The sequence below is a fragment of the Boleophthalmus pectinirostris genome, unplaced genomic scaffold (assembly GCF_026225935.1).
Source record: "Boleophthalmus pectinirostris isolate CB_2022bp ecotype Guang Dong unplaced genomic scaffold, ASM2622593v1 HiC_scaffold_16, whole genome shotgun sequence".
NCBI lineage: Eukaryota > Metazoa > Chordata > Actinopteri > Gobiiformes > Gobiidae > Boleophthalmus > Boleophthalmus pectinirostris.
The window spans coordinates 23190125-23215388 of NW_026571095.1; the positions used below are offsets into that span (position 1 = coordinate 23190125).

The 25264-nt window shown below is 37.4% G+C and overlaps 2 protein-coding genes and 1 long non-coding RNA gene across 7 annotated transcripts; 1 reads left to right on the forward strand and 2 right to left on the reverse strand.

The window, feature by feature from the left end:
- The first annotated feature begins 559 nt into the window (after nucleotides 1-559).
- Nucleotides 560-15602, forward strand: LOC129408316 (uncharacterized). The gene is made up of 5 exons (XR_008631879.1): nucleotides 560-667; nucleotides 1317-1503; nucleotides 1733-1912; nucleotides 13223-13353; nucleotides 15494-15602. It is a non-coding gene; the product is annotated as an uncharacterized LOC129408316 (long non-coding RNA).
- LOC110164139 (nicotinamide riboside kinase 2-like) lies at nucleotides 4101-6689 on the reverse strand. Of its 2 annotated transcripts, XM_020929164.2 has the most exons (8): nucleotides 6536-6689; nucleotides 6368-6458; nucleotides 5468-5516; nucleotides 5081-5252; nucleotides 4933-5004; nucleotides 4743-4849; nucleotides 4501-4586; nucleotides 4101-4421 (listed from the first exon to the last, which is right to left on the reverse strand). In XM_020929164.2, the coding sequence occupies exons 1-7, from the start codon at nucleotides 6559-6561 to the stop codon at nucleotides 4501-4503; spliced, it is 603 nt and encodes a 200-aa protein (XP_020784823.1). In that variant the 5' UTR covers nucleotides 6562-6689; the 3' UTR covers nucleotides 4101-4421. The 2 variants fall into 2 exon arrangements, with proteins under 2 accessions (XP_020784823.1, XP_055007594.1); XM_055151619.1 differs by lacking the exon at nucleotides 5468-5516 and having other exon boundaries at nucleotides 6536-6570.
- Nucleotides 8079-25264, reverse strand: LOC110164187 (caytaxin-like). Of its 4 annotated transcripts, XM_055151617.1 has the most exons (14): nucleotides 25137-25196; nucleotides 22365-23049; nucleotides 21204-21310; nucleotides 16759-16802; nucleotides 16446-16673; nucleotides 15507-15665; nucleotides 14684-14786; nucleotides 13405-13536; nucleotides 13247-13333; nucleotides 12343-12441; nucleotides 12129-12164; nucleotides 11973-12017; nucleotides 11530-11576; nucleotides 8079-8807 (listed from the first exon to the last, which is right to left on the reverse strand). In XM_055151617.1, exons 3-13 carry the CDS (start codon nucleotides 21278-21280, stop codon nucleotides 11537-11539), a joined length of 1050 nt encoding a protein of 349 aa, XP_055007592.1. In that variant the 5' UTR covers nucleotides 21281-21310; nucleotides 22365-23049; nucleotides 25137-25196; the 3' UTR covers nucleotides 8079-8807; nucleotides 11530-11536. The 4 variants fall into 4 exon arrangements, with proteins under 4 accessions (XP_055007592.1, XP_055007591.1, XP_055007593.1 ...); XM_055151616.1 differs by lacking the exon at nucleotides 22365-23049 and having other exon boundaries at nucleotides 25137-25264; XM_055151618.1 differs by lacking the exon at nucleotides 25137-25196 and having other exon boundaries at nucleotides 22365-23090.

The window sequence follows — 25264 nt, forward strand, 5'->3', positions numbered from 1 at the left end:
GTTTTGTGAAGAATGCACAATATTACGTATACAGAAGGTGGATTTTAAGCCTATTTATTTCAGCCTATATGTTACATAAAAAAAAAAAAAAAAGAGAGAGATACATAATTAAAACAAGATAGCATAAGGTAAAATATTATACCCTGTACTAATCTTCATTAATCCAAGAAAAACATTTCTCAACAATGTACATGAAACAGCAATATTCATTCCAAAGATTTGCAGGATTTGATAAATTAAATGGGGGCTGCCACCATCCTTTCAAATTTATTTTAGGTTGTTGCAGTTTGTCATCTTAACCACAAGAGGACACTGTGCCTTTATTTCTGCCTCGACCAGAGCGTCATGAAACCTTTGCCTGTATCTCCAGGCTATTGTAACCTCGTTAATGAAATTACTACCTAAAATACAACAATATTATATATATATTACACTCACATTTCTTTACCCACTGCACAAGTTTTTTCCAGATGTTTTCAATGTCAAAAGACAATTAATCGGGCTGCAGTTTGGTTTTAATTTGAGCCCACGTGTTAATGGGCGGTGATCGCGCTGTGGCCGAGCTACGTGATAGAATGAACGTGAGAACGTGCAGCAGATGTTTCCAGATTATTATTGTTCTTCCACTGTGTATTCCCTCCGCACCACACCGTGAACACATGGACAGGTGAGCAGTTATAAAAGGTACTGGAAATTCACTACAATTTAAAATAGCTACTGCATCAGATAAATCAAGTCGCTTGACCCTGATCCATAATTAATGGACCATGTAAAGATTTAAAAAGCGTAACCTGCTTTCTACGAGCTTAATGCTTTTCTACACCCTCACCATTAGGTGTCACCAAAATAACTCTCACGTAAAATTATTCATATATTCTGATGCTCTAAGGATGCTCCACTTGTATGCATAATAAAAAATCTTAACATGACACAATTTAATCTTCTTCTTATTAGGCCGGCCTACATGTAAATAATTATTACATTAAGAAATGCTGATGATGATTGCTATCCAGGATCCCGTATCAGAAAATGTCTTGTGGCCAAAGGAAAAGAACTTTGATAGCTCCTAGTGACACAAATAAACTCACATTAATAAAGAGGTGGTTTCCCTTTAACCTTTAACCTAAAACATGCACACTACCACATGCAAAGAGCAAATGTCCCTACATGGGAAGTCTTCAATACAAATTAAACACTGAGAGAAACTTTATATCTACAACCTCCTGATAATATATCATTTAATCTTTCCATTTTTAGGGGAAGTCTGGCTGTTTAAAGTAGGTCACCTCTCAGACACATTTCTGGATATCTTACAGGACAAGGCGGCGGTGTACATTTCCTTATCCAAATACGGCAGCAGCACATTTGGCCTGCTATTCTTATCCCTGTAGACCCGCCTCGCTCAAAGGTCCCATGGTCCACATTTATAAGAGCCCCGGATCTTGGAGACTGGTTTGGCACAAGACTTCAAGAGCAGGACTTTTAAGCTACTAAATGTAATCAGTAAGTATTGACGATAACATTGAACATTTATTGTGTGAAATAAAAACAAACCACAACATGTGTTAACACAAGTATAATGTTGTAAATTAGTTTTTTGAATTGTGAATGGAAATAAACTGAATGAGCTACAATTTGTGGTTGCTTTCATGGTACACTACAGCAGGAGAAACTTCAAGGAATCAACAAGGAGTTCCCCAGACTAATTCTTCTACGCTTTGAATAAACCTAGGTATCCAGGCTGTTCACTTCACACCTTTTGAGATTAAAAGAAGAAAAGATGATGGTCTTAAAATGGTTTTACTTCAACAAGAAACCGATGGAATATACACTTTGTCTTCCCTTGGGCCCCTATCTGAGGATATAAGATAGATCCAGATGGTTTACTGCAGAGCATGGGAAGACAATGCAGGTGAGATGTGCAAAATCATGACAAAATAATGCACTATGTGAATATGTTGTGGGATAAAGTGTGTGTGAGGTGCTGGTCTGTGCTTTTTCACTTGTCTGTCAATGTAACTGTGAGTTATGGAGCGGTGTGTGAATCATGACTTTGTGCTTATCAACCATCGCTAAATTACTCTCCATCCAACTCATGTTTCAGGTGCCTTCACGTTTTAGTTGGGCTACATGTGACTTACTTATAGTAGGCGTTGTGGTTAATATATGATTTTTGAAGTTGTGCCTGCAAGCATATCTCTTCAGAAATAACCTTTGAGATAAGTGTCCTGATACAGTATCAGCGGTCCTATGAATCATTGAAGCCATAAGCTGTTTGTACACATACAGTTACAATGCAGGTGACAGTAGTAAAAGTCTAAAATCTTATGAGTAGTGCAGTTAGTGTCACCCTGTAATTGACTTCTCTACAGAAATACAATTTACAATTATTATAAGCAATTGTTAGTTGTTATGGTAGAGTGTATAATTATTTTCATCTATATAAAAAGCAAATAGAAATAGATAATAAAAAAAAAATTCTTAAAAGGAAACATTTTCACATGTTTATATGTTCATATATTTTATAGTGTAATTTATGTGTCTCATAATAAAACATTAGAGAGTTTTTTATAGTATATATAGATATAGTATGTGTCATAAATGCAAACTTAAATGAAATTGGCTCAACAATATTTGCTGTATTTTAGTATTTGCAGTCTTGACTTGTCAGAGTAGAGCAGCTCTGCCCCATAAATACTGTTTAAGTCCTGGACACAACTGTTCCCCGCGCCCTGGCTCTCACGGGAGGCTTCTATCAAACATGTGACTACTGCGCTCAGATGTCCTATCGCCTGGACCAAATATGGCTGCCCCGGCTGCCCTTTTGGGGGTTTCCAGGGTGACGGTGACGTGTGAACCCCTCCTCTCATTCTCACCTTTCTATGTGCTGACATCTGCCACTGAGTCAGACCAGGCCAGCCCCCAGTCAAGTGGTTTGTGTTGCAATCAGTAATTGGCTGTGCAACTCTTTCAAAATATACTCCCTTGACACCCGGAGCACTTAGCCTAAATATAAACTGGACACGCCAGCGTCTCTGTGTCCCGAGCCAGCTGTTGGCATGTCAAACTTGGCATCACAAGACCACGAGGGCCCTTCACAGCGCCCCCTGCTCCATAGGCTCTGCCAGGTCTCGCGCTGCATATTTCCTCTCTGTGTATGTGAGGTGAGCAGGTGTGAAATCAAAGGTGACTTAGAGGTGCTTATGTACACTTAGTGAGTGTGGTTTTGTTAGACAGTCACATTCCAGTCTCCTGTCAAGGTTAGTGTGTTAACAGAATAGAATTCACCAGCTTTGACTTTTCACATGTCAATAAAAATAAAAATTAAGGTCCTTTCAGTGGCTGCCCACTAAAGCACTGCTGCTCTCCTATGCACAGCTCATATTTAGGAGTACATTTTGAAAGCCAGAGGAGCAAAATTTATATTTAAACAGCAGAAGTCCACTTTGCCCTTGAGCAATGCACAGGAGTATGGGGATGACCTTGTTGTGTTGAAACATGCATTTGGGATCTGGAAATGAAGTTTAACTAATCCATCTAATCCAGTCCATCTAAACTCATGAGTTGAGTTTATACTTTGTTTAGAAAATAAAATGCTCATTGAACATAATGAACTGGGTGGCATTTCTCCAGTCCCTCATATTGGTCCGGGAAATGATTCATTGTTATTCATTGTTAGGTTTATGATGGCACTAAACCTCCAGAGAACAATCATTCCCTGTATCTGTGCTCAGGGGACACATATTTAGAGTGGAATCATTTCCTACCATAACTCAGCACTACAAAGACTATAAGTGTTCTAGATAGGGACTAATGTATACTCATGTGGCAATGAATGGAATACGTACTGTTCCAATAATAATATTTGTACTTACACTTTAGCCTCATTTACAGCATGCTTAAGTATAGTCTGTGCTAATAACTATTTGCTATGATGAAACAATGATTGCCATTTAAAGGTATACAAAATATGCGTATTCCTATATACTGTAGGTATACTTTGTATACCTTTATATATATTTTTTAAAATTATTATTATAACTCTTTAAAGTGTTTTGGTTGTGTATGTGTACAAAGAACAGGAGGCAGTGGAGTAGTTTTAGCAGTTTCTTTAAATCTTGGGAAACATGTTCCCAGTGGGACTTTGTTTCAGATACACTCAGTTCAGAGTTAGAATAATTATTATAATAATAATAGTTATAATAATGTGATGTCACAAACTGAGCAGTCCAGAGGTGGCTTATCATTTAGAAAAAGTTACACATGTTTATACAAAACATAAAGCGTCTGCTATTATGCTGTTAATAAGTTACTTGATTAACTATTTACAAATCATTCAGGCAAGTACATCACCGATGTTACACATTCACACGAAATCTTATTTACAAGAATATACACAGGGCCGCTATCATCCCGTCCTGCTGCAGAGAGGAAACACACAATGTTAATTTTCATAAAGTGAAGACATAGGTCAAACTGAGCAGTGACCCTGAGCTTTACCTATAAGTTGTTCTGGATGGCATTTTGAATGCTTTCCAAAGCTGAGTTATAGATGTTATCCTTAGATGTCATGCCATCAAGGTACTCTGAGGAGAAAGACAAAAGAGTGTTACTACAGTTGGTGCAGTTGGTTTGTCTATATTTTGTGTCCATTATGTTGAATGTCAGATATGATTTAGCCATGACCATTAGTAGGTGGGGTAGATCCATCATGTCTGAATGTTCCAGCATGTAGTGAGTACCTATTCTGTCACAGTTGTCCTCCATCTCTTTCCTGTGCTTCAGATACATGGGCCAGACGTGGCCGTCGAACAGGCCGGGGGGGTCAGGGACTGTGTATGTCCTTGTACTGCAGAAACAAAATCCTCATGTTAGAGCAGAGCCCACACATCTAACTGTGCATTAACACTCAGTGTGTCAGATAGCTGTTACCTTCTCCTCCTTTTGCACTCCTCATAAGGAATGGAAATGTAGAAACATTTGTCATAGATGTCCAGGAGAGGCCTGTAAAATGGACAGAGTTGAACACTGTGCAGATGAGACAAATGGAGAGGGTGTAACATGATGCTTAATGACCCACTTGTAGTTGTAGATGAGGAAGCCCTCCACAATGAGCATGTGGATGCCTCTCTCTGGGTCCAGCTCCGCTTCGGGCGTAAGGCTGACTCCGTGGGAGCGGGCAAACTTGACCGGGTTTTCCTGCCAGCCTTTGACAGTGCTCACCATGGCCTCCATGTCCAGGGCAGTGATCACTGATTCAACAAGGAAAGAGCAAAAGATCCCAGAATGACTACACAGCACAGAACAGTTCTCACTGTGTTTTAACTCAGCTGTGTCATTTAGTGAATGACTGTAGCATTCACACATTACTTTAGCAAATTTAGGATTGATGGGTTACCAAATCAAAATGTGCATGAAAGAAAAAGTACTTTACTGCATGGTTTTCCTAAGCGAAATCCATTCTTACCATCCCACTGTCTAAAGCCGTCGTCCCCGACTTCTATTTGATTGGGTTTCTGAAATACCAGTCACAAACAAAAACATTGCGGCAACCTAGTAACCAGTCGGAGCTGATCCCTCCTGGACAGGACAAGTCAAGGACTTATCTCCACCAAAAGTCCGCGAGCAAAACGAATGACATCAGGAGATGTATCGAAAGGTTTATCGCACAAAAAAGTGGAAAGTGGATTTGGAATGAAGGAGAATTGTCACTGTGGCTTCTCTATTTGATGAATAAGGGTTTTAATTGACTTGAATGATTTTATTTTTATTGATGAGTGTTAAGATGGAGAAGTGGAAGGAACGTGGAACAGTTAGACCACAGTGGAGCCCAAACACTTGTTTTCTGGAGATATTTCGCTGAAAACTGACTTCACTTCTGACTTCAATTCGGACTTTGACTATATTCCCGGTGTTGGTCGCGAGGGTTTGTTTTGGGCATGAGGCGGGCTACACTGCACTAGTGCCAGTCCAGACCTAACTCTTCTGTGCTCTGAGGACTTGCTAACCTTGAGCCTTACGTTATCATGTCTGTGAGCACAGATGGTGTGGAGTTGAAATAGTAGTTAAGGTTAATATTCATGCAGAAATGCGGTTGCTGTAAAAACAACCCTGTTTGAAAAAGTCTGACTTTAAGTGGGGACGCTCAGCCCTTCGATTGGCTGTCCAGGAGACAATCAGCCAGATTTATTACTAGGCCACTGCGATGACAAGACATCCGCAGGTCAGACTGGTGTGTTATTTCTAAGTTAAAGGCTACCAAAAATATAACTAATCACTTATATTTAAACTACAGTTGGAGAAAAAAATAGCTAAGGTATAAATAACTACAGTGTCTATGGCGAACCCAAACTCAAGTTTGTCTTACCTTGAAAAAGTCATCTTGATGTATCACACAACAGTTGGGTAATGTTTTTAGCAGTCGATTAGTCAGAGTGGTCTTTCCACCGTTGGTCACACTGTAATGACAGCACATATATTACTTAATATGGATATTCAAACAGAGAGATACTGTATGAAAAGCCAAATACTTTACCCTCCAATGCCGATAATGATCTTCATTTTGAGTTAGTAGTTTTTGTGTTGGTCACCTCTGGAATCAAGTAAAAAAAAGGAGGAACCCAGCCAAATTCTCCCTAAAGGCTTTAAACAAATCCTTTCCCTCTGTCCTCTCTGCCACAATGTCCCCCCTTTTTACTACTTCATTGATAGAGGATCTGTGTGCTGGGTTTATAAAGCGTGCAGCCACAGCCCCGAGCCAGCTCTGCCAATCAGACTCCTGTCTCACAGCCAATCAGGTCCCTCTGCAGCCTGCGCTGCACCTATGGGACCAGAGGGGCTTGGACCAGCACATTTGCATGAGACTGGAGGCTAAAATTTCCACCTGCTATCAGAAGTCATTGAACACTATCCAAACAGTTAGTCCTTCCAACTGTAAACTATTTCACATGATTCAAACATTTAGTGGACAAAAGCCTGAACTCTAATTATTTTTTAGTTGGATTTATAAAAATATAAAACTTCTGAGTACAACTAAATACACTTGATTTTGTTTTCTTCAAATTGTTAACAGTTATTATCTGGTGGTAACATATCTCCAGAGAGATTTGCCTTTGAGAAGTCTGAGTTATAAGCGTTATAAGCCATATTCTCTACATGAATCACAAAAGACACAGTCACAGTCTTTACATAAGTATGTTGTATCAGTCAGAGGGACATTATTTAGCTTTTGAGAAAGGAAATTTCCAGTCTTAGACAGTTCTGGGTCGGCAAAAACTGGTATCACTATTTTTAGCTGCTGTTGTATGTGTAGTTGCTGCGTCACACATGCTTCTAATGCAACAGACTTGATGGCCACTCTCCATGTGACCACAGAACAAGTCTGTATGTGAGAGTGGAGCCAGGGCTTCTTATCACTGAAGTGAGTGTTTTCACGTCTTTTATGTGGAGCTCCTATCTCTGTTTGTATAAAGGTGTAATAAACTTTGACTCGGCTCCAACACATGGCCTGTGCTCTTATCAGGATGTGTAGAAGAGGGGCTGACATCATGGAATGACAATGTGCTTACTCTTTATATTAATAATACATTTGAATATATATTATAGGCCTCATTATGTGAGTAATGCCCAACTGTGTAAAACAGTAGTCTGTGCTGAATTTACACCATGTGATGATCCATGTGCAACCACAAGTGTGCGATAGCTCTGAGTGTCTTTGGCTGAATGGAGCTTGTCGCCTGTGTGATTGTATAGGCTCAGTTAGCATTAACACACAGATGTTGGTTTGCCCGTCATGAAGATTAGCAAGAAGTGACAGTAACAGTATGTTTAACAGAAGCACTCATTTCATGTTTTATTCATGTTTTACCAAAATGTCTAAATGAGAGGTTCATTATTTGCATAGTTTTTATAAGTATTATATTATAGTAAGTATAAGTATTATAACTATTCCAGTGTCCAGTGGTCCAAAAGGAGCAGCCTCCTGATCTGAGTACCGACTGGTGAACTATTCTTTGTTTTGGTGACCCTGAAATATCCAATCCAAACTGGTTCATAAATAAATGAGTGTGGATTACCAAGGTCTGTCATTTGTGTCTGGAGGCTATTCTAAGACATGTCAGCACATAATAATTGAACAGATTACATTTATTTCATACAAACATTGAATGGCACCTTTTTCATAAATAATACTTTCATTCATGATGCTTTCCTTAAATATAATTTTCATTTGATCTATAATGTACAGTATTTTCCTTATTGTTTGATAATAAGCAAACCATGATAGTGGCAAATGACAAAACTTGGCAGAGAAACTGGACAGACCACATAAACGAGCATGCCACCGGCGTATCCAATGGTGCAGAATGCATTTTGCATCAGTAACATCTATAGATGGTCTAAAAAATTCTTTTCATTGCACTGTATTTTTTTTAAAGATAAGATTAAAACAAAACAATACCAGAACATTTCAAATCCAACATTTGTGCAAACAGCGGTCTCAAAATATTTTACAATATGTACATTTCAAATACTAGGTCAGACCTCTAGTGTTTAGCTTCTTGTTTACCTAATTAAAGCCATGCTATGAGTAAACTGAAGATGACATGCGGCGAGCAGAAACTGTGAAATGAATTTAATACTTTGGTACAATTCAAATGTCACGATGAAAGTGAGCGTGTCATTAAAACCAATGCCTTAAAATGATTGTCCTGACTGTGCCACAGCTCAGGTCAGGAAATGTGACACGGCATAAGACGTTCAAGATGATGATGCTTGAGATCAGCCCTGAGGGTCATCAGCCCAGCACTCTGCAACGGAAACACACAGGAGTTTAGTCTAGCTCCATGACAACTGCACAACATCATAATAAAATGACAACAACAATAGCAACAATATCTGCCGATATTATTCACAGTTAGCACAGCCACTAAATCACTTTAGCTGTGTGTATCCTCATGCTCTTCTAATGTCATTAATCTGTCAAAACATATTAAGATCACCTTTCTGAATGTCCAGTCTGGACTCTTAAACAATGTTAACAGATTTAGTTCTAATCAGCAGCTATCTAATCTGAAATACAACGTGAAAGCATCTAAAAAAGTAGCGACCATAACCTCGAGTATAAAAACGCATTTTTCCGCATATTCTGTGTAGTGAAGTACATTGCTATTTGAACAGCACACACCTAATCCTTTACATTAACATTGAAGTCTGAGTTTTGTCCTTGTTCCAACATGACAGTGCATCTCAGGTTCATCCCCCGCTCTCCCACTGCTGGCATTTTGTCAGTCCATTCCTGAGATGTCAGCCTGTCGCGGGTGATAGCCTTGATATATGACGGGGGTAGGAGCAGTCCAAGTGCAGTGTGGCACATAGGGGCGCTTTAAAATAACTTGACTGGACTCTACAACCACTTGGTCCAACTGTGCGGGCATTTTCCCCTATATTTCAGAACAAACTGTGCAGTGTGGATCAATTTGCCAGACGTTAGTGGCTGACGGATTAAAAATAACCTGCACTGGTTCTGTGGGGAGAGGCCAGAGGAGAAGAGCAGCTGTGGTTTATGTAACACTGGGTAAGGAGGGAATCTGATTTTAAGTGTAGGAGAACATCTCCTGGCCTCCGACATGGAGAAATATAAGCTTAAACATGACTTGGCACAGGTCATAAGAATTCAGACATAATGAATAAGTGCGGATAGCAGTCATAACTACCATTAGAAGTTATGATCGCTATTGCTGGAATTGGATTAAAAGTCACATGGCACGCCACTGAAAACTTTAAATATTATTATATACTTTAGGAACTTTTTGTATGCCACAGTATGGGATTGTCACTTCAGCAGTCGCATCAGATGACAGAAAATTACAGACAAGCTTACGGCTAACTAACAAGGTTATAAGTGTGACAGAAAGTGTACAAGGTTAAGAAGCTAGGCTAGGCTAAACTAGCGTTATAGGTGACCGAGAGTTGGTGAGGCAAACACTGATAATTCTGTGTTATGATAGATTATTACTACATTATTTACACACTACATTATTTGAGTTTGTGATTAAACATATGCATTTTGCCTCTTGTTTGATGGATGAAGAACATAAACAAAGCTAGAAATCAGCTGTGAAATGTATTATTTAGATTAGCCTCACACTTACTGACAGTGCACAGACCTGACCTGTTCTTTGGCCTGGTCTCATCACCTGCCTGTCTCCATGGAGACACTGAGACAGATTTGTGTAATGGCATAAGTGAAGCATTCGAGGGATCGCAATATCATCTCCATGAAGACAAGCAAGTCACAGAAAGTGCACCTTTAACATATTTAAACATTTAGATTGCAATAGGTGGGATTCTAAAAGCTTGTGTTTTACATATACATCTTATACATTTGTATAAAAATGGCCCCTGGTGAATTAATAAAATGTGCCTAACACATGTTTCTCAAACTGTGGTACATGTACACTACGAAAGATCCTCTGCACTGCTAATCAGAGGTGGATAGAGTGGCAAAAATTGTATTCAAGTAAGAAAAGTAAAGTAAAGTTAAAAATAAAAATATTTGGGAAAAGTACTAATCAATAAGAGTAACATAACATCTAATTTAAAATGTAAAGTTAAACGGGGACAATACTTAAAATAATGCACAAAATCTGACAGACACCCACCTCTGGTTCTAATATTATTCATTTAGAGCAGGGGTGTGAAACTCAAATTCACAGAGGGTCAAAATTAAAAACTGGGACTAAGTCGTGGCCTAACTAAATATTTATTGAAAAATTTCATCAACATCTGCATGTTTTCTCTTCTTTCAGGATATGTAACGTTAAACCTTTTCTTATTAAAATAAATGTTTAATAATAGTTTTGCTTAAACACTGAATCCAGAACAAGCATAATGTAAAATAATAACAAACTTTTAAATAAATAATGTCTCTATATCCTATCTATAGCTGGCGGGCCAGCTCTAATACATATTTGATATAATTATATCGTGGGCCAAATTTGGCCCCTGGGCCTGAGTTTCACATGTCTGATTTAGAGTCTATTCATTTTTTGATCCTCCTGTTGTAGTCCCACCTGATTTAACCCCAATTTAGACCTGAAATTAGTCCAATTTGAGACCAGGTTTAGATCGGCTTGTACACGGAAAACCCAATCCTTTTGTATATACTGTAGTATATGGCGTTAAAAGAGAACCACTGCCCTAACATATAGAAATAAACTTCAATGAATATACAGTAATAATATAATACTACTTACTGAACATTTTCCTAAGCAGGCTGACCTAACCTACGTCATGTGAGTGTCTCTGGGTCAGTACATTTGAGCCTAAAGGTCTTGACCATCTCCATCACTGACCGACGGGTCAGTGATGGAGATGCCCTACATGTCCATCTTTCAGCCTACAGTTCAGTACAGTTTGTGCGTGTGAGTGGTGAGGAAATATTATCTTATATATGCACACTGACTTACACGGTGCTTGACATTACACATAAACATGATGGAGGAGTCTGTCGCCCCACATGGCCCTTACCTGAATGTCAGATGTCGCGGCTCACGTCAGCGATCATTGACTTGGGCCTGGAAGTCACACATTAAACACAAACTATCACAAAGTCCATATTAGGCTGTGCTTTCTGCAGCCCTCACATGATTTCACTTGAGATGCCAGAAGTGTGGGTCAGACTAATTAAAGCAACACTCAATCACTCTTCAGGTTCCTTGCAGAATTGGGGCTGTTGTTGCTAACTTGATTATTATATTAACACATTTACAACTGCCAAATGTCTAAAGATGAGTTAATATGGCTAGATATATTTACGTCTTGGCATCTTGGAAACAGATTTTATTACTTGAAAATATAATGTTAGGAATGTTGTAAGTAAGAAGATGAGCTTTAATTACATAACAGGCTTGTGAAAAATAGAGTAGCACTAAAATGTTTGCATTAAGTGATTAAACTGATAATAATTTCACCTTTCTTTAGCTGGTATTGGATTTGCCTGCTTATCCTGGTCAAGTCTGTAAGGGAATAAAAATAAGAAATAACATACATATTATAGATATGGATAATTTTTTAAATAAGTTATATATCAAACCTTAAAATAATTGATCTTGAAAGGACATGCTCACCTTTCCTTTTGTGCTCTGATCTTATCATCGTCGTACCTGGAACAGAAGTCTATTATGAGTCGTTATATAACTCATTAGTTAATAGAAAGTGTGTTGCCAAGATTAGTCTTCTTTAGTTTGGGTAACGTTACACACTGTACTGTAACTCTAGCAGGGTCTCACACACACTGAGAATGTGTCTCAACAGCGCTCCTTGGTGGCGACAATGACTTACTGCAGCACACAGTCGGGGATCTGCACATGCTCCATGGGGATGATCTGACTCAGCTCCTCCAGGGTCTGAACATAACGAATCTTATCCAGGAACTTCACACTGTTTGGGCAAAATAAACATGTGAAATTACTACAGGGTTCCCACAGTCATGGAAATTTAACATGTCTTTTTCCAGGCCAGGAAAAGTCAAATGAAAGTCATGACATTTCAGTATCTCTTTCATGTAACTGCAGCGTTCTGTTAAGTTATCATTAGGCTGTTATGATTATTTCCGAACATCTGCGCCTTTTGTTTAAAAGAGACAACAATAAATGCACTGACAGTATTTTGAATGTTAAAAACTATAAACCATAAGGTGAGTGGAAAGGGTTAACATTTCATATTTAGTCCAAAAAATATGCTCAATTCTGCACATGTAGGGTGCTGTAAAGTCATGGAAAATTCACTTTAGGTCATGAAAAAGTCACAGAAAAGTTTTGAAATTTTATCTGTGAAAAGGAACCCTGTTACTACTACTCTTACAGGATTTTATTTAAATATCTCTATAGTGTTAGGAAAAAGTACTGTCTGTCTATCTATCTAGAAGCCTTCAGTCACCATATTTCCTCCATTTTATTATTGTTTGTTTGTTTTTTAATCTTAATGTACAATAGAAATAATTCTTTTGACTTAGAGAAAAAAGAAAAACTACTTGCAGCCCTACGATTTACATATTACACAGTCCTATTTCTAATCAAGATGCATTTCTGATTGAATTAACAATGCACAATATGCTGAAGAGAACCAAATATTGCAATATTTATTTTAATGTGATTTGGGAATATATTAATGCATTATACTGCTAATGTAAAGACATATTAATTTTCCCCTTTTTTCTTAGATGCCACCACAGTTGTTTGCTCACCTGATAAAAGGTCTGGAGATGGCTATGACAGTCCTGATAAACCACGTCGGGTGAACGATGACAAGACACTTCAGATTCTTCCTTAGCCTGAAAATGTGTCAAATAAGGTATCACTTTGAGTTAGTTTTAATCCAATTGTGTTACTGTGTGTCTCTTACTTCCTGTCAATCATCTGGTAGCATCTCTTGAGCCAGCTGATCCCGGGCATCCTCCTACGCGGTGTCGCTCCGTTCAAGTAAATGATCATATAATCTTCTGCCACAAGTAACTCCAGGCTACTTACAACATATCTGAAAAACAAACATTCACTCTTTCAAGGCTGTGTTTGTATAGCATCACAGCATTTTAGATCCAGCTGCCGATAGTTTACATTGAGGAAGAGTACATGTTAGTAGGGATGTAACAATAAGCGAAATATCATGATATTGCATCGTCAAAAGTCTCACAATAATACCATGGGCTGTCACAATATATCGAGTCACAAGTTCCTTTGCTTAAATGCATTTTTAAAATGGTAACAATAGCTAATAACATCGGGAACTACATATCCCATGATTCATTTCAGTGCAGACAACATGAAGAAACATGTTTTTTACTTGAATTCTTGGGATTATGACAGTAATAACTCACAACAAAAACTTATCAGGGTATATTAAAATCTAAATAAAAAAAACATCCTATCTACAATTATATCAACCTCTCCAAAATATCACAATAAATATTGTACTGTGAGATGCATACCGTGATAATATCGTATCGAGAGATTTGGATATCATTACATTCCTACAGGTTAGAACTACTATTTTGGCATTATTCAAATAAAGTATGATTATTGTCAGATGAAAGTATGTTAAGTCACAAGTTTAGTATGGTAAATATCTCGACTGGATTCTTAAAATGTGGTCCAGATTCTTAAAAAATAAAGTCCAAGATGTGAATATTTCATTCAAAATCAGTAAATAAGCCATAATTAAATTGGCCCTTGTCCTCCATCTGAAAATATGAAATTCAATTGTAGAATATTGTGAACGCAAACCATACAATGTCAGAATTAAGCATACAGCAATATTTCACTTATATACTTTGCAGTGGCATCATGCTGTGAGTGTTCTGTTTTGGGGGATGTACAGCACTCACCATATAGGCAAATCCTGTCAAAAAAGTTTTTAAATAGTCTGAAAAAATACTAAATGGATTTAAATAAGGAGCCTGTGATCAATATGATTGCTAATGGTCCTGTTTAGGTTATCACATCAGCTGCCAAGTAGTAATCAACAGAATTATTTTCTAACAGGCACCCATGTTGTGTATAAAACCATTCACATACATCTAGCTGATCAGAAGTTGACATGTTGAGTGTAAAAAGAACACTGTCCCCAGGCAGGTCCATTAAACAGGCTGCTGGAGTGAGCTCATAATGAGGAGAAAGGCTCTTACAGGAAGAGGTTCTCCATGATGTATGTGTAGTCCTCACAGTTACTGTCAGGAAGATAACAGGCCGAGAACACGATGATGGCATTCAGGCCTTCACCGTAATAACCTGAGAGACAGACAGATGGAAGGACAGAGGACAGAGACAAGGGACAGAGTATGAAAATTTATTGAACTGATTTATAAAAGAGATTACAAAAGTCAGTCTATCAGTGGATTGTAGTAACCTTTGTATTTGAACAATCATTGTCCAACAGATTAAATCAAATTTGTAAGTTATTTCTGTAAGGTTATTTAGACTGTGGAACTCCATCAAATTCCCTTACAATTTTTTGCCCTTTAAGGTGGAGCTAAACACCTAAATTCTGCCCACAACCACATTTACAAATACAGCGGTTCAACTGGCTAGTGTCTGTGGACTAAGGAAGAGAGTAAGGAGGGAAGAGAGGTCTAGAGCTATAAGAAACAATGTGATTGGTCGAATAGGTGTCCACAATTCAAACTCCGCCCCTGTAGACAGGTGTTTGTATCAGAAACACCTGGCTGTGATCAGGGCAGTTCTGTGTGATGTCACGAACTACCGGAAATTGGAGAAGCCACTGAAGGCAGCACATATTGCAGATGTACCTAGTCTGCACTAAAGTAAACGAAAAATGACTAGGAACAGTAAATACTGCTATTGAAACACTATAGTTACGATACTACAGTTTAGTAGTAAAAAAGGGGGATTTAGTATTTACTTCCACTTTAAAACCATCATAACTGTATATCTGTCTATATTAAAAGTGTGATTAGTTCTATTCCCTTGTTGTGCAGGCGCTGTCCTCACCTCCGTGCGTGACCACTCGCAGGTACGGCCGTATCACCTGCATGTCGATCCTCTGCTCCTGGTCCCCGATCAGCACCGTGCGCCATAGTTTTCCGGAAGAGTCGCGCTCCTCCTCACTGTCTCCAGGCAGACGCTTTGCTGTGGCAACTGGAGTGTCGTCTGCAAACAACAGGGTTCAGAGCTTTAGATTTACAAGGTCGAACAAGTACATGACATAAAAATAGTTCGCATTGAAGAGAACATGGTGTGAAATACTATATAATTATGTGGCAATACCAACACAGAAGTACCAACATTAAGTACCAACAAATGTAGGAAAAACAACTTATAACTAACAACTAGGAGTGAGGTGGAAGGGGGATAGAACTATATATTGTTATTGTAATTTTTAGCACAATTTGTATATAGAGTGCATTGTTTTATGGTGCATTCTGTGTTTTGTATGTCTCAGGGACTATGTATGGAAAATAGCTGAGAGAGCTATAATCTGGTACAAAGCATCTCTTCAGTGTTTCTTTGAATAATGGTCCTATACATGGCCCTTGTAAAATAAACTAAATAAATGTAATAAATGGTGGTGTGGTGTTTTCATCTCATTAACTCTAAAAGCTGGGGTACCTGATTTTACAGACTATAAAAAAAAAGGATGTTGGTGTTTAAATCTACCTTGTTCTCAAGCCAACTGGCACATCACTAGTATTCCCATGCATGATTTCTTTGGCCTTTAGCACAACTTTCAATCAGGTCTCATTCCTAAGCATCATATAGTGGCTCATATGGCTCTTGTGAGTGATAAAATGCTTTATAATTAGATGATAAATAATGATTTTTGTCACAAAGTTCTGCTTAAACAACACACTGTCTGAGGAGGAATACAAATGCAGCTTTATTGTGTAACCAAGTAACCATGACTACAACACATATAAAGGGCTGCTGTACCTTCCCACTCCAGCTCATTGCCGTTGTTGATAAACTCCAGTGAGTCTGTCTCGTCAGGAGTCTCTATGTCATCCACGTTGATGTCCAAATCATCCGGAGTCTCCAGGAAGTCATCTGAGAGCACAGAGCCCTCACTGCGGTCCAAGGACAAGTTCATGTCAGGGGCCACCAGGGTGCGCCTTTTCCTCTGTGCCATCGTCTCCCCCACATTCAGAGTGGAGGGAGGATCTGCACAAACAGCACAGAAAAATAATCCATAAGTGAGTGACTGACAGGAGGAGGACCTAGTGTGGAGTGTGGTTTGTTAACTCACTGGTTCTGTTGTCTGTGAGGCCATCCCCATCTTCTGGTAGTGGCCTGGAAAAGATAAACAAACAAACAAACAAAAAAAATGTAAATGATTTTTGTAATTTGTGGGACATTAAATACAAAGGCAACAGTCGTGGTTTTCCAAGACACTAACTTTCATCTTTCATTATAACGTAATACAGATCATGAGAATAGAAGAAACTTAAAATATTGACATTTGATTATACAATGTTACAATCAAGACGGCTGCTGACAAGACTGAATGTATCTACAGCAATATAGCTGCGCCACTAGAACAGAAATGGCTGTTTGGGAAAATTCACACCTGTAATTACACAATCCCCCCTGACATTAGAATAAGGCCGTTAAATGCTTAGTGTGGGGGATAGACTCACAGTGAGACAGTAACACACACAGCTCTCATAGACACAGACGCAACCCTAAACGACACAACAAAGGCCAGAGCACTGTGGGTAATTACTGCTATTATTTCACCAGCAGCCGCTTAGGAAAGGTGTAAATAAAAGACAGGTTTAAGAGAGTGCCCTGAACAGACGCAATGTGGGATTAGAGCATTAAACAAGTTAGGGCACCAAACTCACTCCTACTGCACAGAAATGTTTATCGCTTTTTAAAATGCCATTATTATTGCACCTGTAGTTATTCCCTCATGAAAAAACCTGTTTAAATGACATTGACCTTGTACATTGCGTAGACTATTTCATCACAATATATCAAATCATAAGTTTCTTTGTTTAAATTCATTGTTATGGTGCAGCAATAGCTAAAAAAACAGAGGGAACTACATTGACCATGATCCTTTGCTCCGTTTTGGTGCAAACTACATGAAGAAATAGCGGTTTTAAGAACTTTAAAATCTTAGTTCTTTCAATTATGTCTTGTCAAGGCATATTCACAATTTTGTTAGCCTTCACAAAATATCGCAATAAATATCGTACCGTGAGATGTATATTGTGAAAACATTGTACCGTGAGATTTGAATATCGTTACTTCCTTACTTAAGAATACACTCAATACTCAATATCACTTCAGCAATTTATGATGTGATTTCACCATTAAATACTTGTTCTATATGATCTGTTAGGATACAGCTCAAAATCACTGTAAACCTATTCAGGAAAGGTTAGTTTCTTTCCTGTGAATGTGACTTTTTAAACACTGATAATTGCTTAAATGAGTATCTAGTTTTGGTACTAATTTTAGTAACAATTAGTATCCAATTCAATAATTTTGACAATCATATAGCGTAGACCATTGTTTCCCAAAGACTGGATCGTGAGAATTTTTTTGGGTCACGATCTGCATGTAGGTCTGTAATATACAGTTCTGACACTTGAGAGAGCTAGTGACTATTTTGTTCCAATATTACTGGCTCAATTGAATGTTGAAAAGAAAAACAAATGGGCTACATTTAATGTCCAAATAGGCGACATATGGATCCTTTTATTGCTGGTTCAATTACTGTTTTTCATTGTTTAAAACTTGAGTAATATTCATTTTTCAGAGAGACACGATCACTCGGCCAACAATAAAATATCCTCATTAATGTTCAATAACAGTCAAATCCACCTTTATGTTATGATTTACAAATAATGTCTATTGACTTGGGTTGCGAAGGTTTGTGATTTTTAAAATATGGGTCCCCAGAAAAAAAGTTTGGAAAACACTAGCATAGATGTCTAAAAATACAGTCAATTGTACAAATAATGCCCTGATGGACTTTGGGCTTGGTTCTACAAGAAGAGCTCCACATAGTGAAACCACAATCCACAACAAGTGCATTCTGGTTTCGTGGTTTCTTTCAACAGTCTGTAAACATGAGCAATGAAATCATTATTGTAATTAATTCTAGTAGCTAATGTAGAGTGTGGTTTGTGAAAGCTTCCTGCCCATATGACTTGACCATGCTGTGATTACAAGAGCCAGCTGCTATAATAGTCATTTACTATTGACCTTGTGTTCCAAAATCTGTTTTTTGAAATGTTTTTTCTCTATAGTATTTAGTACAGTGTGGTTGTTTCTCCTGATTAGATTTGAGCTTTCTGTTTTAACTGAGTGACCTCCAATTGACCCCAGCTTTCCATAATCAATTATATGGAATAGAACTGTTCCTTGTGTGCTGCTAATTAAGTAGTTTATTGATTTAGCTTTTGTAATGTAATGTAATGTAATTCTTAGAGGATGGATAATCTTTACTAAAATCACACTAAAATACTGTGCTATTTTAAGCCTCTACTTCAAATAATGTAATATCTATGTAAATGTAGCATTAAAAACAGATTTTGCACTCCCACTAAAAGAATTATCACACATCCTGAGTGTAGGAGGCTGTTTTTCTCTTCATGGACGTAATACAATGTTATCAGGAAGCAGCAGCAACATGGAGGACACCACACACCTGCCTCCCTCCAACAATATTCACATCACTGACTCTGCATCAGTCTGCACAAATGTGACAAAATGCACATCAAACTCAGCAGCTGCTCTCAACTGTGTATAGACAAGGGAGCTGTTTGGTGTGACGTCACAGGCACAAACATAGACTTACACAGACGGACACAGCAGAGACAGGGATTCACCATGATTATAAGGGACTATAAGGTACTAAAAACATAATATATTTCTCCTTTTCTCAATTTTATGATCTTAATGTTTACTGTAAAATAATGTATTCACCACCAGAATAGTGCACCTTTTAGTAGGGATGTAACAATAACCGAAATATTGATATCATTTCGTCAAAAGTCTCACAATAAGATCGTGGGCTGTCACAATATATCGAATTACAAGTTTCTTTGCTTAAATGCATGGTTTTATAGTAGCAACAGCTTTTAAACATCGGGAACTACATATCCCATGATTCATTTCAGTGCAGACAACATAAAGAAATATGTTTTTTACTTTAATTCTTGGGATTATGACGAAAATGATTCACTCCAAAACCTTGTCAAGGCATTTTAAAAGCAAAAAAGAGTCCTATCTACAATTATCTTCTATCTCTACAAAATATTGCAATAAATATCATACAGTGAGATGCATATCGTGATAATATCATACTGAGAAATTTGGATATCGTTGCATCCCTACATTTTAGAGTTGTCAAAAGTACCAAAAATCCAAAACTAGTATTGATTAGTATCACTGACACCTTTAACATATTTAAACAATGGCATTGCAATATGTGAATTTCTAATTGTTAGTGAAATAGTAGAAGTAGTAAAGTGTTTAACCCCCTAACTTCAAATGTACATATGTAGAGCAAATGTAATGTGCTTAAATATAATAAATTCAATGTTTTATACAATTTTTCTGCAAAGTCTTAGGGTAAACTTTAACTTCTTGGGTTCTTTTTAAAGACAATACAGTAAAGTGTATTTACCTTGTTGACAAGTTTTGGCTGCTAGCTGCAAGCCATCTTCAGCCAAAACATGTCAACAAGGTAAATACACTTTACTGTATTGTCTTTAAAAGAGAACCCAAGAAGTTAATGTACATAAGAAGACAAAATGAACATCTTTGGCTTAAGTATTGGGGTAGTATAGAATCGAAGAGCCAAAATGCCTTTATAGTTTAAGAGACTAGAGGCTGACATCTTTTGCTTTATTTCTTTATTTTCTAATTCAGATGTGCAAGCAGGTGCAAAAGATCGTTTTTCCTATTGCATTGCATTACACTGTAGTTTGCCATGAAGTATTGGAAAGGTAAATTCCCAAATATGGAATACATTTCTGTTGTTGTCTGGAGCGAAGACCACGCTATATTACAACAAAACTCTGCAGTTGAGCAATATTAATTTGACTTGCCCCAATCTGTATGAAATATTATTGGATCTATTGCAGGGGTCTCCAACCTGTAGCCCAGGAGCTACCAGTTGCTCTCCTGCCCTTTCCAAGTAGCTCACCAAGGGATTTGTGCTGAATGGCTCAAATTTGATGACTATGACCAGACATCCCTATTTACCCGGGAGAGTCGCAGTTTTGACCTCATTTTGGTGTATCCATAACCATTGGTTTGTCCCAGTTTTATACAAGAAATGTCCCAGGTGTCCCTATGTTTGACCAATTTGATCCCTGCCAACAGTAAAGAGAGGCATACATTGTCATTTGTTGAGGTAAAATACAGAAAAGCTGCTTAAAAATCACCAAAACACAAAGAAAATGTGACCATACTGACTCATATGTTAGTCATGAATAGTCTCTGCATTCACAATTTTATTAATACCAACCATCAAAAAATGGGGATGTCCCAGTTTTTTATTTTGATTATTATTATTTTATGGGCTTTCCTATGCTCCATTTATTGTGGCTGTCAAAATAAGTAGGCATTTTCTTTTTGTAAAGGTAGCTCACCAGAAGAAAAAAGCTGGATGTTGTGATGTAATCTGAAACCCAGCAATAAGTCCACAGTAATGCACAGCTGTTCTCTTACCTGGGGAAGTCTTCATCCTGCCACTCGTCCTTCACTTCCATACTGTCCATGCGGAGAGTGGCTTCTGCTGTTCCCATCCTCTATGATCGAGGACGGGACGCAGCTCACTGTGAGGGGAAGAAAACTACTGTTTTAGCATCAAGCTAATGTGAACATACATACATACATAATATCCTAGGTGTCGAATGAGATATTGCTATTACATAAAGAAATACTACAGTTCCGAGATGGCAACAAAATACAGTCAAACTAAATGTGTTGACTTAACTTATGACAAATAATGTCAGTCATTTTAAATAACTCACTTCAACAATGCTCTGTCTATTTGCACATATAGTTTGTATTGTTCTGTCCATATGATGTTTTGTATTTATATTTATACTTAGTCAATGCTTATTTATTATTTCAAACCTTCTTTTATGTATGCCTTATTATTAAAGTTTAAATCTTACACTGTATTACTAAAGCACATTACGTTACACACACTACATTTTGTTCACTGACAAAAGCAATACATGTTTTTTTCAGATTAGGGTTGCCATGAGTGTTGAAAATCAGATATTAATCGAACCTTAGTATTCATTTGTATCAATACTAAAAAAGTCACATTCACAGAACGGAAATAAACCTTTCCTGAAAACCTTTAGAATTATCTTGAGCTGTATTGGATAAAGTATAAGAGCACATACTGTAAACAAATATACGCCCATGGACAACTTTGGGACATACTTGGACGACTGAGGGATTATACAGATTTAAGGCCACATTATATATAAGAAGGTACTATTATTTAATGTTGAAAATCACATTCTGTTGTTTAAATAAAGAGCATTTTTAATATAATCCGTGCTATCGCAAGTGGCTTTGAGTATCGAGTCTATTTCTTTGAGTTTGAAATTTTAATATAATTTAGTTTCATATCATTTCTGATTCTGAAGCAAATATAAGTATAGAATCATAACATGTTACTGATGAAGAAAATGCTTTACCTTTTATTTTTAGCAATTAGTGTACCACAATCTGCAGAAATGTATTCAAAACATATGCACTGTCCATTTAATTACGCAACTTTCATTCTTGCATGTAATTCTGCCTTGGGTTGTTCAGTTGTTGTGTCCTAGTACATCTGAAAAAAAAAAATAAAATAAAAAATACTCTGACCTTACACCTTCATATTAGGGATGAACTAAAATTAGCCTTCGCACACTTCCCCTCTGGATGCATAATGAATCAGAGCTTGTTGTCATGTCAGGCTCATGAGTTAGTGAGTCACATGGCGTTAGAAACACTCTTTTCAATACTAGAGTTCAGATGAGCAGACGTCCATTTGTCCACTGGCATGGCACTGATGCGCTACAGCTAAACAAACTGTGGTCTATAAAAAAAAGACAAAGAAAATAGGCTAAAAGGCATAGTCCCCAAGGCTGCTGCAGGTCTCTGTAGTGGTGTCATTGGATTCACATTGATGATGGAGCCGAGCTGGTGTTTTCAATGACGCAATATGTTAATATAGATTTTCTGTTTGTTTAGATTCAAAACTATGAGAGTATTGACTTTTTTATATTTTCAGCATACAGTTAGCATATTATATGAACTACTGACTATGATATATTGTAATAGGTTGTAAATTAGTGTCAAAATATGTAGTCTTTAAACATGTAACTTTTTTCTTGGGGGGCCCATTATCTGCTTGTCTCTATTTCCTTGTCTGGATTATTCAGATTACCATTTCCTTTGTTCAAAAACACCCAGAACAACATGCATTCTTAGTGTGAGTAAGGTCGCCAGGCCACAGATCTGAACTGAACTGAACTGGATGACACCACCTGATTGAGACAGATAACATCTACAAAAAACATTAAAAAAAAGGTTTTGGGTTAAAATTGTATTTTGTATGCATAGAATGTAATTTATTTTGCTATATATACATATTTGTCAATATACATAAGCAACCACATAATTTTTTTAAATATGTCAAGAACAGGGCTGGGTTAATATAAGTTTTTCTTCTTCCCACTCCTTTTCGAGTAATGTGCTTTTCTGTGGTTTACAATGTATATGTAGTAGGGATGTAATGATATTCAAATCTCCCGGTACGATATTATCACGATATGCATCTCGGTGTTGTTTGCACTGAAATGAATCATGGGATATGTAGTTCCTTATGTTTATAAGATGTTGTTATTATAAACCCATGCATTTAAGCAAAGGCACTTGTAATTCGATATATTGTGACAGCCCACGATATTATTGTGAGACTTTTGATGATACAATATCACGATAATTTGTTTATTGTTACATCCCTAATATGTAGTCTACATGATCATTGTTTCTCTTTTGGCACAAACTTGAAATAAAATGAATTAATCAATCAATCTCATAGCAGCCAGTCCACCAGATAATTTACGCAGTGCACATTTAATTAAAACAGTGCTTTTTAATTAACAGTAAATAGTGAAAATGCTAGAATATTGTCTTACTTTTGAAAAAAGGTAAATGAAAAACACAAAAGCAAGATGAATGAATGGGAATCCACTGCCTTTTTTGATGTAATAGATGGTGGGAATTCCTTGATTGCCACTTCAATAAAACTCCACCAAAAACACACTGTCTTTGTTGCGACTTTAGATGTGTTCTCAAAATAATCCTGAGACACACTGCTTTGACAGTGGATTCAAAGGATAAAGTAAAAGAAGGGAGTGCGTAGAGAGAGGGGGATTCACATGTAAACAGCAGCCCTGTGCGTGTGGGCTCAGCTGCTCATAAAGGGAGCTGGTGATTGACCGATACAAAGTAATGTTACGCCAGTCACACGTGTTTGGGAGGATTGGAGTCCAGATGGCAAAATAGTCCCATTTTTGCCCTGATCACAATCTCAGGAGAGCTGACTGCTACGGGACAATGTAATAAACAGTGCACCACAGAGTAGCCAGAAAGGTTATAGTACAGGCACATTGATTTGATAATGTTGTTAGTTTGATGTGTGCAATTCAGGCTGCACTCAAAATAATCTGATTTACAGATAAGCAGCAACAGAGGTAAAGAAAGGACAAAGCGAAATACCACAATTTATGAAGTATGTAATTTTGTTAAACTAGACATTTTGACTGGATAATGACTGATTTGATTTTCACTTGTAAATATCTAAAGACTATTATTTCCTACAGTTAAAGTTAATCCATGGTATAATGCTGTTTCCTTAACTCATACCTGGAGTTGTGTTTAGTTTCATTCACACTCTGCTCCTGTTTGTGATGTCATTAAGTGGTAATGAAGGAAATGTTTCACTGCATTTTTAAACTCAATACACCTTCACCACGATCACTTTGATAATTTCAGCCCTGAATTTGCCAAACATTGAAGTTACAGCTGTTGTTTTAGCATCACTGCCTCACTCCTCGGTGTGCCAGCGAATATTAGTGTGCCAGGAAATATCAGAGACTTTTAATTGACAATCTCAACTGTGCAAAAGTACAGTTGTTAACCTTAAAACTACAACTTAACAACATCACAGGGTGGAGCATTTTGAGCTTTGGAGATGCAGAAAGTCAAACATGGATTATTCAAACATGTGTGAACAAAACAAAACACAATTCCAGGCATGCTTTTGAGGAGATAACGACATTATAACATGGCTTAAAGCTCACATGAGTCTGTTTTGCGTAACATAGAATCTTTAAATGATGATTGTGTAAGTCCATAGAAATTTGTTCCCATGAATACAATGCTACTGTGTTATAAATTAGTTCTGGTTAGTTAACCTCAGAGCCTTTATGCTTGGACATGAAATTGTTTGTACTGTAACTTGATATTCTTGTTTTCTCCACCACACACTTAAAAGTAAACTACAACAAAATCACTATACAAAACTGTATTTCAGTTAAAGACATGCTTGTTTTCATGAAAGGACACTGTTAAAAGCTATGTACTCACATAAAGCGTTATATCAGGAGGACTATCCCGTCGGTTTGCTTGATTTTCCCTTTGATTCTTGAGACTCTGTTCCTCCTCCTCAAAGCAGACCAGCGCTCCTGTCTGTTTACATTCACAGGTGGGAGCCG